At 27.6% G+C, this 15,084-nt stretch overlaps 2 protein-coding genes across 3 annotated transcripts; one reads left to right on the top strand and one right to left on the bottom strand.

Moving 5' to 3' along the window:
* Nucleotides 1–3,377: 3,377 nt before the first annotated feature.
* LOC100165218 (pyruvate dehydrogenase phosphatase regulatory subunit, mitochondrial) lies at nt 3,378–14,454 on the top strand. The gene is made up of 15 exons (XM_001943087.5): nt 3,378–3,519; nt 3,624–3,888; nt 3,968–4,180; nt 4,258–4,421; nt 4,698–4,934; nt 5,014–5,124; nt 6,305–6,474; nt 7,878–8,070; nt 8,194–8,352; nt 8,599–8,759; nt 11,185–11,333; nt 11,397–11,694; nt 13,027–13,206; nt 13,288–13,488; nt 13,581–14,454. The coding sequence occupies exons 2-15, from the start codon at nt 3,635–3,637 to the stop codon at nt 13,809–13,811; spliced, it is 2,721 nt and encodes a 906-aa protein (XP_001943122.1). The 5' UTR covers nt 3,378–3,519; nt 3,624–3,634; the 3' UTR covers nt 13,812–14,454.
* On the bottom strand, nt 8,899–10,544 carry LOC100160410 (acylphosphatase-2-like). 2 transcript variants are annotated; one of them, XM_008182268.3, is made up of 2 exons: nt 10,311–10,544; nt 8,899–10,247 (listed from the first exon to the last, which is right to left on the bottom strand). In XM_008182268.3, exon 2 carries the CDS (start codon nt 10,232–10,234, stop codon nt 9,932–9,934), a length of 303 nt encoding a protein of 100 aa, XP_008180490.1. In that variant the 5' UTR covers nt 10,235–10,247; nt 10,311–10,544; the 3' UTR covers nt 8,899–9,931.
* Nucleotides 14,455–15,084: the final 630 nt, after the last annotated feature.

The following is a 15,084-nucleotide window of genomic DNA, read 5'->3' as shown; positions in this document are numbered from 1 at the left end:
TCCAAAATCAGGAACAAACTGAATAACAAGGCCCATCATTGCTTCTCCATATCTGCAGGATTGAGGATTTTAATTTTAATTTTTTAATCCGATCATAATATTTAATAAAATGTTACCTACATCAAGAAAAAGATTAAATACTTAAATACTAGATGGATTTAACTACTTTAAAGTGAGTACCTAATACCTATGTATAATAATATATATCTAACCTATATAATATATAATATTCTTATTTCTTATTTGATAAGACGTAGAGCGCTATATAATGCTTTTTGTGAGCAAGGAATATTAAGATTATACTTAATATCATTTCCTGATACATTATACAGTAGGTATACAGAATAGTTACACGTTTTTCCTTTTTATAATCGTTGATTAAAGATGAGTTAAAAGTTTAAAGTTTAAACTCTATAATGCAACATTTATACGTTAAGATTTATACATATAAATGTTCATCAGATTTATTATTTAAAATTTATAATACCTACACAAAAGTTTGCACATAATATTATGTTAACCCTTTAACTGCTACGGACTCACCTACTATTACCGTTATAATAATAGTAAAATATAAAAACCTAACGTTTTACTATCAAATGAATTATTAAACCTTCTAGATTTTTAGAATTTTGATGAAAGGACAAGGAAATAAAAATGTAAATACCTACTATTTTTAAATGTTGGAACGACGGCACATCGTCTAAATTCGAAATAATACTCACTCAATTAAATAATTCATAGACGATATTTTATAATAATATTATTATCCATGATTTCACTCAGAACTGAAATCATATAGAATAAAATACTCTTCTTTCCATAACAAAGTATCGAATTCATGATATTTGTGTCTGCCATCACCTTTTAGGACAGTAAAAATGCTCAGATTTTCTTCAACAGTATCTTTTCTGATAGGAGAGTGAATCTAGTTGGTACTTTGGGGAGGTCAAAATTTGAAATTCCCAATAGTTTTCAAAAGCGCCGGGAAAAACAACATAAAATTTAAGGAAAAACGGGAATTTTTACGCAAAATCTGTTTTCGAGAAAATCGATTTTAGTTTTTGGTGTAACTCTAAAACAAATGAACGTATATGCATGAAATTTTCAATGGTCGTTTATATTTGCATTTTCTATACACGATAAAATTTTAAAAATATCTTGATTTGTTTTGAACTGTTTAGGATATGTAATTTCGTTAAAATTTGAACTTAAAATGACTATAAAAATAAACTGTGCTTATGTATTTTTTAGATTTTTTGGTAACAGAATTAACTACTTATGTGGAATCTTGAATTAAATTTTCAATCCTTAGATATAAAAGTTGAACATTTTATAAATTTTTAAATACAAAATAATTATTCAATTTTAAATTTGATAAATTTTGTCATAATTTGATCTGTAAATGCTTATAAAAAAAAATTGTATCTATGTATTTTTAATATTTTTCAACTGCTGTTGTAACAATATATCAGGCGCCTTGTATTAATTTTTTACACGTTTTGTCCCAACAGATAAAACTTAATTGATATTCATAGAAAAAAAAACTAAAAAAATTTAAAACTGATAATGTCCGTAAACAGCTCAAAACTATTCTTTTCAGCTTCAAAATATTTTCAATATTATATATATAATATATAATATATAATCAAGAATAAGAATTGATAAAATAAACATTCGGTGAAATTTTCATGTATCTACAGTTATTCGTTTTTTAATTACAACAAAATAAGAAAATCGCTACATTAGAAATCCAATGAATATCCAATGTTGTAAAAATTTGAATTTCAAACGCTCATAAAAATCTAATTTGACTTTCTTATAGACATTTTTTTCGATAAAGTTAGATAATCTTATAAGGAATCTGAAATACATTTTAAAATCTTAGATTTAAAAGGAAAAATTTTTACGAATTCTTAACACAAAATAATATGCGAATTTTCGTGATTTTTCCATATTTTGTCAATTTTTGAACTTTAAATTCTAATAAATAAAACTGTGACCAAGGATTATTAATATTTTTCAAATGTCATTGTAACAATATAATAGTAGGAGCCTTGTATTAAATTTTCAAGAATCTTAACTCAACAAATAAAGTTTTATTGACATTCATAGAAATAAAAACTAATTGGAAACTGGAAATTGGAAACTAAGAATGTTCCTAAACAGTTCAAAACAAATTAAAATATTTTATCATGTATAGGAAATGGAAATATAAGCAACCAGTGAAAATTTCATGTATCTATGGTCATTCGTTTTAAAGTTACACCAAAAACCAAAGTTTTTGTGAAAAACCGATTTTGCGTAAAAATTCCCGTTTTTCCTTAATTTTTCTTTTGTTTTTCACGGCGCTTTTGAGAACTACTGGAAAATTTTACTTTTGTCTCCCCAAAGTACCAACTAGATTCACATTCCTATCAGAAAAGATAGGTACTGTTGAAGAAAATCCAAGCACTTATACTGTGCTAAAAGGTGATGGCAGACACAAAAATAAAAAATAAATTTAAAAAAAAACACACATAATTTTAAAATCAATCGTTCCACTCAGAATCTAAAATCTAGAATATCTATTTTAGTTATTTTGTTGTGATTGTATAATATTATTCATAGGTTTTTGTAACTTCTAAAGTATACTATTATAATATATCTATGATAGTATCACGGTTTGTTGTTGATGTATAACGCGTTATTAAGGCTCTACATAGAATGGGTATGCTATGCCACCATTTTGCGACTTATTTATCAATGATAAAATAAAGGGGGAGAAATTCAAATTCACATAACATTATTAGTCGCAAAATGGCGGCGTAGCATACTTGTATCTATAGTGCCCTAGCGTTATAAGTACCTAATGGATATTGTGATATGATTAATTTGGAATTTATTATAGGTCAATTAATTTTTAATACCTTAGATAAGTTTGTAATATGTCTTATACCTAGACTGACATACCGTCTCCGCTTAGAATCGTTTTTCTTATACAATGATATTATATTATCATTGAATTCAATTAATGTAATACCATCTATTATACAGTGACCCACTTGTAAGATATTGTACAACAGAGCGACATCCACTTGCCCACCTTTTTTTATTTATAGTGTTAAAGCGGGTAAGGTTAAAGCGGGATTTAAAATGACTTTTCGACGTATACAAATGTTGATGACAGAAAAAAAATAGTATTGTAATATTTGTAATTTGTAAATACAATACATTCATGAATTCATGATTCATTTGCTACGCTCAGATATCAGAATCTAATATCAAACCTTATTTTTAAGATTTTTTAAAACATAAGAGTCAAATGTCAATGTTACAAACGTTTATATTCGTTTCGGAAACGATAATTTATCCTTATCAACCGACTGATAATTTAATCACGTTTTGGTTGATAACGACGACAGAATTTAAAAAGACTAAAGAGCACAATAATTTTTAAGACTATTTTATCGTAATCGTTTTCTTATTACTTCACAGTTCACTGTTGCAATGGTGTCCAATAATTACACTATTCTTCTGGTATGGATCGTGTTCATTCGATTGGTTTTTAATTATCATTTAAAATTATGCGTGTAAACAGTTAACGTCCACAAATGTTATTCAGTGTACATTTTCGTTTTCAGTTGGATTAACGATGGTTTTCATCAGAGCCTATTCAAATCGTAGTTGTAATGCTTTGTCCGTGGCTAGTACGCACTGTACACTGTTGAAAGCATACTTGGATAGTCGTAGAAATCAAAAATGCCAAAAGTATTCAACCAGCACCAGTGCTTTGCCGAAAAACTGCAAAGTCGCGATCTGCGGAGGTGGAGTCATGGGAGCATCTGTCGCCTATCATTTAGCTCAACTAGGATGGGGTCCACAAACCATAGTCATCGAACAAGACAAGTAAACAATATTGTGACTATGCTTTTAGGTACCTATATAATACTATATATCATATCACTAATATTTGTTTCATTCCCAGGTTAGGTGGTGGAGAGAATTCTTTTTCGTCAGACCTAGTTGGTGTGTTCAAACCCACATTGAGTCAAGTCAGACTCTGCCAATCCAGTGTCAAGCTCTACCAAGAATTAGAATCTCAAGGTTTCCAAACAGGCTGGAAGCAATGCGGTAGCCTTTGTGTAGCCAGAACTAGAGATCGCATGACTGTTTTTAGAAGAATGAAATCCCAATCTGTGTAAGATGATCAGTGTTTATTTTCAATTAGTTTTGCTGTTTCATAATTAATTATAATACTGTTTTTAAACCTATTAGTTCTTGGGGCATTAAATGTGAAATAGTTGATCCTCAAAAAGCAAAAGAACTCTGTCCACTTATTAGAATCGATGACATTAAAGGAGCCATGTGGATACCTGAGGATGGTGTTGCAGATTCTTACAAGATATGTCTCTCTCTATTAGAAGCTGCAAAACAAAAAGGTGCTAGGAAATTGCTTACTTTTAGATATGCATTATCTAGATTTAACCTATCCTTATCGATCTATTCTTAGAAACAAATTTTATTTATTTTTTTGCTATATAATTTATAAAAATCTTTAAAATAAATAGTAAATCGTTTTCCGTCAATGTTGATTATTTTTTAGCTTATATTATATTTAACTAAAGTCAGTTGTGTTTTTACAAAAAAAATAAATAACAATTTCTTGAGTATACCTATAGTAAGAAAATTAACAATATTTAATTTATAATTTGTAGGTGTTGTTGTACTCGAAAATTGTAAATTATTGGAAGTAGTCTGTGATAATGGTAAAGTTGTTGCTATTGACACATCGATGGGATCAGTTGATTGTGATTATTATGTAAACTGTGGTGGTTTTTGGGCACGAAAAATAGGACAACGTAGCAATCCTTCAGTCAAAATACCTCTTCACCCAGTTGAACATTATTATCTCCGCACAAATGCAATTTCAAATCTTGACTCTCTAACACCAGGTGTATATAAATAACTTAGCATTTATAAATTAAAAATAACTGACCTCATAACAGTTTAATTATTTATTTATTTATCTAGTTGTCCGAGATCAAGATGGCTCTATATATTTTAGAGAATTAAATGGATGTATTCTAGCTGGTGGATTTCAACTCGAAGCTAAACCTGCATTTGAAAATGCAAAATGTCCAGGTAATTTTAAATATTGTTCGAATAATTAAAGGAACTTGTTATAACCAGGGATGGAAAACGTTTTTAAAAAACGTTATTAAACAGAAAAAAACAAAAAACGAAAACAATTAATAAAACGAAAACGAAAAAACACAAAAAACAACTGAAAAACGATAACAAAAAATCCCAAAAACCGAAAAAAATTTAATAACGAAATCAAAAACGAAAATAAATTATAGTATTATACATTATTAAATTATTTATACTACGAATAAAAAATGTTGGAAAAAATTTCACTTGTCTTTACTTTTTAATCTTTAACTTTAAAAATATTATAATTTGAAACAGAAATTTTGAATTTTCTAATTTTTATATAAATTATAATTTTGATTTAAAATTTAAATATTAAGAATAGTTAATTTGAAAAAGTGCATTTCTATATTGCTCGTTACTATTATAACTTAAAAGTTAATAGTTATAAGTTTTAAGAATATAATTTTAAAAAAAATTTACTATCAAAAACGTTATTTGGAAACAATAGGAAAATAACGTTTTTAAAAACGTTAATCTTAAACAATATGGAAAAATAACGTTTTTAAAAACGTTAATCAAAAACAATATAAAAAAATAACGTTTTTAAAAACGTTAATCAAAAACGTTTAAAAACGTTAAACAAAAACGATATTTTTAAATCAATAAACAAAAACGAAAACGAAAAAATTAAAAACGTTTTCCATCCCTGGTTATAACTAATGATTTTATTAACTAAAATAACTAAAAAATAAAGTAAACCATAATGTACAAGGGCAGATTTTTAATTTGTAAAACCTGCTTGATGAGTATTGCCACATATGGTTAGTAAAAAAAAAAAAAGGGTAAATAATTATCCCAGAAATGTTAATTATTTATTTTAAAGATAATTTCATAAAAAATCTTGATATTCTTCTGTTTCAATTAATACACTTATAAATATATTTTTCTAATTTTTCATTATTATTGTACGCTGTCAGCTAGAATATTACAAAGTTATGAATATCATACTTTGAACATTATCCACCTTACTCATTACCTATTTCTTGTTCCTACTATATAGTTTACAAAAGCAATTTTTAAGGAATTATATTGCAAAGTATTCTGTATTGAGTCATTGATTAAATATCAAGTTATAAATATTCTTTTATTATATGGTTACTGGTTACAGATAATTCAGCTGGAAGACGGTTACCAGCAGACTGGGATCACTTCCATGTGTTACTCGAACAACTATTACATAGAGTGCCATCATTAGCAAATGCTTCACTCGACAGCTTAGTAAATATTGCTGAAACATTTACCCCAGACTGTAAATGGATTGTTGGTCAAGCACCTGAAGTAATTAATAGTTTTAAACATTTACTGATAGCGGGTTAAAGTAGTTATAACTTATACAGTAGACGCCGCTTATAAGACTCACGGATATAAGGTTCAGTCGCTTATTAGACTCAAAATCGTCTGGAACGGTCCGGACGTATCCAAATACATTAAAAAAAAAATTGGTTATAAGACTCAACACTTCGGTTATAAGACTCAAATTTCGTAAAATAAATAGTAGAAAATAAACTTTTTTGGTACTAATTTAGAAATAAATTGGTATTAAAAAATTAAATAATATTCGTGATGATTATTTCAAGTTCCTGTTGGTACCTTATAACGTATAATAATTTTTATCGTAGATAAAAATTCAAATTTATCGCAACGATTATCGTTATTATAGTGATTATCTGGCGTCTGCACAGTTATCGTAATTACGGGTACGTAAATACACATACGCAGTTAGGTTAACTAATTTCAATGTACAATACGAATATGAACAGTACATTTTCGGAATATTGGAACAAAATAAAAAACAAACTAAAATTACAATTTTTTTTTCAAAATAAATAATAAATAATAATAATTTTTTATTAATGTATAATTTTTATATGTACTTAATTATAATTTTAGTTTTTTTTCTTATCAGGATTATTAAATTTATTCAATAATAAGTATGTAATATATAATATGTGTTAAAGTATTAAAATTGAAGCAAAATATGTAGTAAAATAAAATTTATAAATACGTAATTAATTTTTTTTACCACTTCGTCTATAAGATTCATTCGGTTATAAAACTCACTTTGTGCTGGTCCCAAAGTGAGTCTTATAAGCGGCGTCTACTGTAATAGAAAATAACTAATAACGATCAATTTTTATATGACTCATCAAACAAACTATATTACATTAATTGTTCTTTTATTTAAAAAAAAAGCCTAAAGCAAACAATAACATAATTGTGGGTCCTAAAATTTGGTCAATAGATTTTCCGCAGTAATTTATGGTATTTTGTTTTTCCAAAATTAACTGACCATTAAATTCAAAACATTGATATCCCAATATCCCATAACTAAAATATTATTACAAGCATATTACTTATTCATGATTCAGTATCTGATGCATAAATAAATAAATCAATGTTATTGCGGGTCTTCTAAAAAATATATATTTATCTTAAATCACTAATTACTATTTTCAAACAGAGTTTTACCTATATTGTTTATAATTGTATATACATTGCTCTCATAGTAAGTAAATAATAAAAACAACACAATAATGTAAACAATTGAAAACATTTTGTGAAATCAGTTATTAAATTTAAATTGATGTTGAAAATATTGACCTTTGTTGTGTGAACATAATATTTATTATGAAAACAATATTTAAAATGTATAACTAATGGCTATACAATTTAAATTATAGATTGCAAACTATTATGTTGCTGCTGGTATGAAGACTGTTGGTATATCAGCTGCAGGTGGCGTAGGCCAAGGAGTTGCTCAAACCATCGTTAATGGATATTCACAATATGATTTATATGAATTAGAAATGAGCCGTTTCTTAGGATTACATAATAACAGAAGGTTCCTTAGAGACAGAGTAAGAGAAGTACCTGGTATGTTTTTTTTTCTTAGAAGCAAACATTTTAATTATTCCTGAAAATATTGAGCTTTTTAATGTGTAACTTGTTAAATTATAAAAACACGATTAATTTATACATAGACAATTTAATTTATAGGCAGACACTATAGCCTACAGTATCCAAACAATGAGTTTATAACTGGACGTAATCTAAGAATGTCTCCAATATATCCAAAGTTGAAAGAAGCCGGTGCTGTGTTTGAACAAGTCATGGGATATGAGAGGCCCACTTGGTTTGAACCGGATCTGTCCAAAGGTAAGAACATTCAATAGAGTGTAGATACGAAATACCTTTTTTGTTTCTATTGGATGCTAGTAAATTTTTATAATATACTGGTAAAGCACATGAAACTCAAAAAATGAGTATCTAAGAAATATAAAGGTAAAATCTATCTATTATTGTATGTTTAATATGTGTACATTAAATAAAATGTATTGATAATTCAATAATTGTTCGACATACTATTATATTCTATATACTAATTTTTTTTTAAAAAATTAGTACATTTACATAGTTACACGAATACGAGAAAATTTATTACGGCTACAACTAAAACGTTTGGAAAACCTGATTGGTTTGATATTGTTGAGGCTGAATATGAAGCTTGTAGAGAAAATGTTAGTCTTTTGGATTATTCTTCTTTCACCAAATTGGATATACAAGTAAGTAAATATATACATTTTAATTTTTACAGTTAATTAAATATATTAATATAAAATATAAATACTAAATAGTAAATAATGTTATACATAGAAATATTTTTGAAAACTCAAGTTTAAATTTGATAAAAAAAATTCAGAATTTGAAGCATACTATAAGTTTCTTTATTTCCATATTATTTACTTGTCGTCATGTTTAATTTACATTATTTTCAAAATTAAATTTAACACATTTCATGTCATGTTCTTGCATAATGAGAAATTAAATTGGCTTATTAACATCGACATTTTAAAATAAATTCCACTTGAGAACTATAGAAAATTGTAGTTAATACTTATTAATAGAATTAACTAAATATAAATTCTAAAATTGTGTATCTAATATTTTCAGGTATATCAAGGTGAATTGTAACTCTTGGTATAACCCTTTAACCTCAACGTTTTTACAATATTGCACCTACCTATATATAATTAAATAAAACATTCAAATGCTTTTAAAGCTTTTAAATGTATTTTTCATTTAAGAAGTAGTTCTATTATTCTATAATTTTTAATCATCTATTGAAAACTATTTTTATAAAACACTAATTGAAGTTCATTAAATTTTTTCACATGCATATGAAGTTTAATTATTTAAAACAATGTTTAATAGTATCTAAAACGTCTTTGATTATTTAACCTTAAATAATAGGTTAGTTAGTATCTCACGGTAATATAATTCTATAAAAATATATTAAAAACTCACAGTTCACAATATATTTATTTTATTTTTTCAAATGTCTTCCAATAACTTTTGGTCTATGAATTTTAAAAGTATTTATAGTATAGCTGTGTTGTTATAGTTAGAGCAGAGTACAAAAACATATTTTGTATGTATCATTGAAAAAAAAAATGTTGTTTTAAATGGTTATAAGTACAATTTGTATTAGCACTGTAGGCAAATAATTATTTAATTAAGATTTAAAAAAAAAAATTATATAAATTGCCTGGCATGAGTAGTGTATTATGTTTTCCTAATCTAAACAAAACACAATACTACAACTGAGTAATATGTTTAACGATTATCCAAAAATCAATCAGCATAATATATTTTTGTGATTAAGTTTATAAAATGTGTTTGTTTTTATATCCACCAACATGGTCAAAATATCGACACTCAAAAATATTACTGAACATCATATTTTTTTTCTAACGATATCAAAATCCGAATATGTATAATCACTAATGCTCTTTTCATTCTTCAATTCCAACTTATCAATGCGGCTAGCCGGACTTCCAATGTCTCGCAACCACGCAGTCATCTCGGCGACTTTGTCTGACGGTCCTTGTATTGTGCCAATCACTGTGCCTTCTGGCGTGTTTCGACACCAACCCCTCAAGCCTAATTGTTTACCATGTTCCTGGGTGCATTTGCGAAAGAAAACTTTCTGCACACGTCCAAACACCTCGAAGTCGACGGTTTTAAGACTAGTAGACATGCCTTTCAATGAGCTGAAAATATGAACTTAATCTACTGTAACAGTATTAGTTTGAAGTTTGAAAGTCTTAATATACTTTAGTCGGTTTCAACTTTAAGCCGCGTTCTTTGGTTTCTGCAACTAGGTCTGTCGTCTCTGTCCACTGATAAATAATAATTGATAATAGGAATAATATTATTTAATATTTATGTTTAATCCAAATTCCAATTACTCGATCGTCACTATCAATATTCAACCGCTCTAGAAGTTTATAATCGTACCGTAACCACGGTAACTAAGTATATTTAATAGAATATCGTATCCACGATTTAAGATATATCTTAAATCGTGGCCCCGGCCTGTGTATCATTTATATTATGTTATTTTCATAGATAATAAAGAATTTTTTTATTATCTATGGTTATTTTACATGTTCCCCTTACAGATCCACCCCCCGCCGGCCTCTTAATTGATAAGCTTTCAATCGCCAATATAATTTGTCATGATCGTATCATACGGCTGGTTTCGAATTTAAATATTTTTGCGGGAAAATTAATTAATAAGACGTAATAACTATAATATTATTTCGTAAAAAGTAGTTAATAATATAGCTATTTAAATTTGACGCACTTCTTGCACTAAATGCAAAATCTTATTCGAATTGACCAATATTCAGTGAACTGGTATTTTGTATTCCAATTAATTGCATTGACAACAGTCGTATGCACTTTCTGCACCTCCTATTTTGTGAATGCTCATACTATTATGAACTCTATTTCTCCATTATGGTGTCAAATTAGGTTTTATATTAAATTTAATAAAAACTGGTATAGAACTAGTGCAACATTCATGGAGTAGTAGATTATACCGTGTGCACTTGTAAATTTTCAATTCAAAAACGCTATTAGTTTCATTAAAGTGTAACATTAGTTAGAATTAATTCATTTTTGATTAGCACATTTTATTTTTAGTCCAAAGGCCGAGAAGTGGTTGACTTGTTACAGTACCTTTGTTCAAATGACGTTGACGTACCAATTGGTAGTATTATTCACACAGGCATGCAAAACGTTCGTGGTGGTTATGAAAACGACTGTAGTCTCATTAGACTGTCGGAAAATCAGTAAGTCTTTTAACACTTTATTTTGTCTATATTTGGTTTAATAGTGACTTTGTTTTGTATTAGTTACATGATGATTGCACCGACAATCCAACAGACGCGTTGCAAGATTTGGATCCAACGCCATTTGCCAAGCGATAATTCTGTGTCCTTGACCGACGTTACTTCCATGTTCACTGCCATTTGTCTCATGGGTCCTTTTACACGACACCTATTGTCTGAAATGACAGAAACTGATTTAAGTCCTAAATCGTTTCCATTTTTCACCTACAAAGAACTAGACGTAGGCCTAGCCAACGGCATTAGGGCTTTAAATCTCACTCACACCGGAGAGCTTGGTTATGTTCTGTACATACCAAATGAGGTATAATGTTATTATGGTTATTCAAACCTATCATTTATATTGTATTTAGTACAATGTCAGCATAACGTATTGTGTTGTCTTTATTTTTCACACATTTTCATTTAATTAAAACCATTATTAGTTAATAATAACAGATTTTTTAATATTGAAAAAAATCCATGTAAGGCACAACATTCACACTTACTAAGTAAACGTTGTAAATTGTAATAAGTTATGCTCACCTAAATTGTACATATTGGCTATGAAATGCGTTATACAAATATTTGTTTTGTTATATAATAAGTAAAAATAACAAATTATATGCTGACATTTTCTTGAAATGTTACATAATAAGTAATGATAATTTAAATAATTATAGCTAATAATTGGTAATAGATATCAAATATTAAAATAATTGAACAACATTTATTTTTATCTAACATTATTAAATACTATAAAATAATAGTACTAAAATAAAAGTAATAGTGATAAAAACTTCAAATTACTAGAAAAAATAATGTTATTCTATTTTGAAAGTATAATAAACAAAATACCATTATCTCTTAAGGGTATCGGTACCAGTATTTCCAATTTTCGAAATTTCTATGCTATTTGAATATTATGTTTTATATTTTAGTTATTGCCTTAATTATAATACTTTTCTACTAATCTACAGCTCGATACTTATTTAGACAGGGTCGATACGGTGTATTATATCAACGAAAATGACTTCACGGGAAAAACTCTCACGCCCTGTAGAGTTGTCGGATTTCGTTAATTTTTTTTTTTATCTGAAAGATGAGAAGTTTCTACAGGTCGGATCAAAGCTCGATTTTTTATTTTACTTTGAATAGTAGTAGAAAAATACGTTTGAAAAAGGACAAATATTATACTTTTTTCAAATGCATATTCCAGTTTCTATAATTATAGTTTTCAAAATCGGGCTTTGATCCGACTTACAGAATGTTCTCTACTTAAAGATAAAAAAAAAAAATTAATGAGATCCGACAATTCTACTGGTCGTGAGAGTTTTTCCTGTAAGACATGTTTTTGTACCAAAAAACGCACCGGCACCGACACCCTTAATGAATATTCAGTTATGAACAAAATCAGAAATAAAATTATTAATTAATATTAAAACAATTGTTGTTGGATACCACTGACTGAAAAATTTGTTATTGACTGTTATATTTTCATAATATTTTTTAGTGGAGTAATAAGAGTTCTAAACCATAAGTGGTTGGTGTTTTATTTAAAAATTATGTTAGAAAATATTGACATTTCATACCTTTTACTCTTATTGAATAAATTATTGAATTTCGCAAAGATTATTTATGATGAACATTTTTATAGTTTGCTTTACATGTTTACAATTCATTAATTGAAGCTGGGAAAAAGTATAATTTGAAACATGCTGGCTGTTACGCAATGAAAGCGTTGAGAGTGGAAAAATTCTATGCATTTTGGGGCCAAGATTTGGATACATCGACTACACCATTAGAATGCGGACGATCGTGGAGGGTGAAATTTGACGTGAGCCTGCTGAAATATTAATGATGATTATTCATTTATTATATATGTATGTGTATTATAAATTTTTTTTGTCATATCCAGAAAGGAATAAATTTCATTGGACGAGATGCTCTGTTACGTCAGCAGGAAGAGGGTATAAAACGAATATATGTTCAATTACTGTTGAATGATCATGATCCAGATACTGAATTGTGGTCTTGGGGTGGTGAGCCGATATTTAGGGACAAGAAATATGTTGGTGCCACAACAACGACTAGTTATGGGTTCACATTTAAAAAACAAGTAAATTTCATGAATAGTATAATATAGTTTATACTTAATTGTTTTGCTGGTTATGTTTAATATGAAAATTACTAATTAAAAATATTTGTTAGGTATGTTTAGGATTCGTTCAAAACTTAGATAAAAACGGCAATGCTCTACCCCTGACAAACGAGTATGTAATGTCCGGAGAATATGAAGTAGAAATAGCAGGTACACGATACCCAGCAAAAGTAAATATTAACAGTCCAAATTTGCCAACAAAATATCCAGACAAGGAACGCGAATCGTATCTTGCCACCAGAGATAAAATGGTATCTGAACCATTGTTGAGAAACAATTGACAAGTTTATGCAACAAATTAAATTCATCCATCCTCGAGTTTTCCTAAATATTAAAACAAGTTTGAGTTTCCTATTTTTACTTATCTCACCAATTATCTAGATCTTATATTGTTTTGATTTTATTATCAAAAGAAAGATAAAAAAAACAACGAAAGTATTACAGGCGTACTTGTAGCGTCAATCGATGTAAGTGGTATACATTATTCGAATAACCCAATGAGTAGATATTTTTTGATTCCCAGCTATTGTAATAGAGCTTGCGTTGGTAGTATCACATGTAGATGATGTAGTAAAAAGCGTACAACAATTTAATTTATTATAGATTTGTATTGTAAATCTTAAAAAATAATGAAAAAATTACTCATGTTGTAATTTATATTCAATGAGATTCCCTCAGGTTATTTATTTATCAATTACCAAGATTCTGTACAACATTTATTATTATAATATTATTATAACTGTAAATGCAAACTCTAGTCTTTATGTAATTCGTTGTCAACTTGTTTATATTACTATTAGAGATGTTTACAAAATATTTTTAAATTGTAACAGTGAATATAAACCATTATGTTTCTTGTAAATTCTATAAACTGTTCAATTAGTGAATTTGGACTTAATGGTAATTATATACAATGTTAAACAGTATACATGATATAACATCTATATTTATTAATTATTTACATCCCGTTATTTAACAAAAATGTTATAATGATATAATAATTTTTTAAGTGTCATTATAAGTAATGTTTGTAAAATGAACAGATTTAAATTGATATAATTTTTTTTTATCTGACAACAATGGGTATCAAAGTGCATGTCCAACATAGGTGTACTAAGACAGTTTGAAAAGTCAACAATACATCCACTATTATATTTATTAGACCTGTATTATAGTATATACAGGAAACTTCTCATCTTGATTATTGACTGTTCTATACCCACCTCTTGCAAACATAATAACTCTTTCAGCGCTACTGACGCGTATTCGCGTCAACAGACTTTATTCCAATAGGTCGGTGACGCGTTAATGGGTCAAAAACGAATAAGTTTGTATATGCTATAATTAAATTGGATTTTTTTAATAAACTCTGAAACTGAGAAAGGCCATTGACAATGAACTCTAAATTTAAAGGTATAGGTATCACGGGTGGCATTGAACGTGATGAAATATGCATTACTAGTCAAATACGTTAATGGGAATACTATTTAGTTATTAATCAATTTTAAACTATTTACACTTGAATAAGTTACGTAAATATAATAAAAAAAAAAT

This window comes from Acyrthosiphon pisum, chromosome A1, assembly GCF_005508785.2.
Source record: "Acyrthosiphon pisum isolate AL4f chromosome A1, pea_aphid_22Mar2018_4r6ur, whole genome shotgun sequence".
NCBI classification, from domain to species: Eukaryota; Metazoa; Arthropoda; class Insecta; order Hemiptera; family Aphididae; genus Acyrthosiphon; species Acyrthosiphon pisum.
The sequence above is the reverse complement of the archived record's forward strand: the minus strand, read 5'-3'. Positions and strand labels throughout refer to the sequence as shown.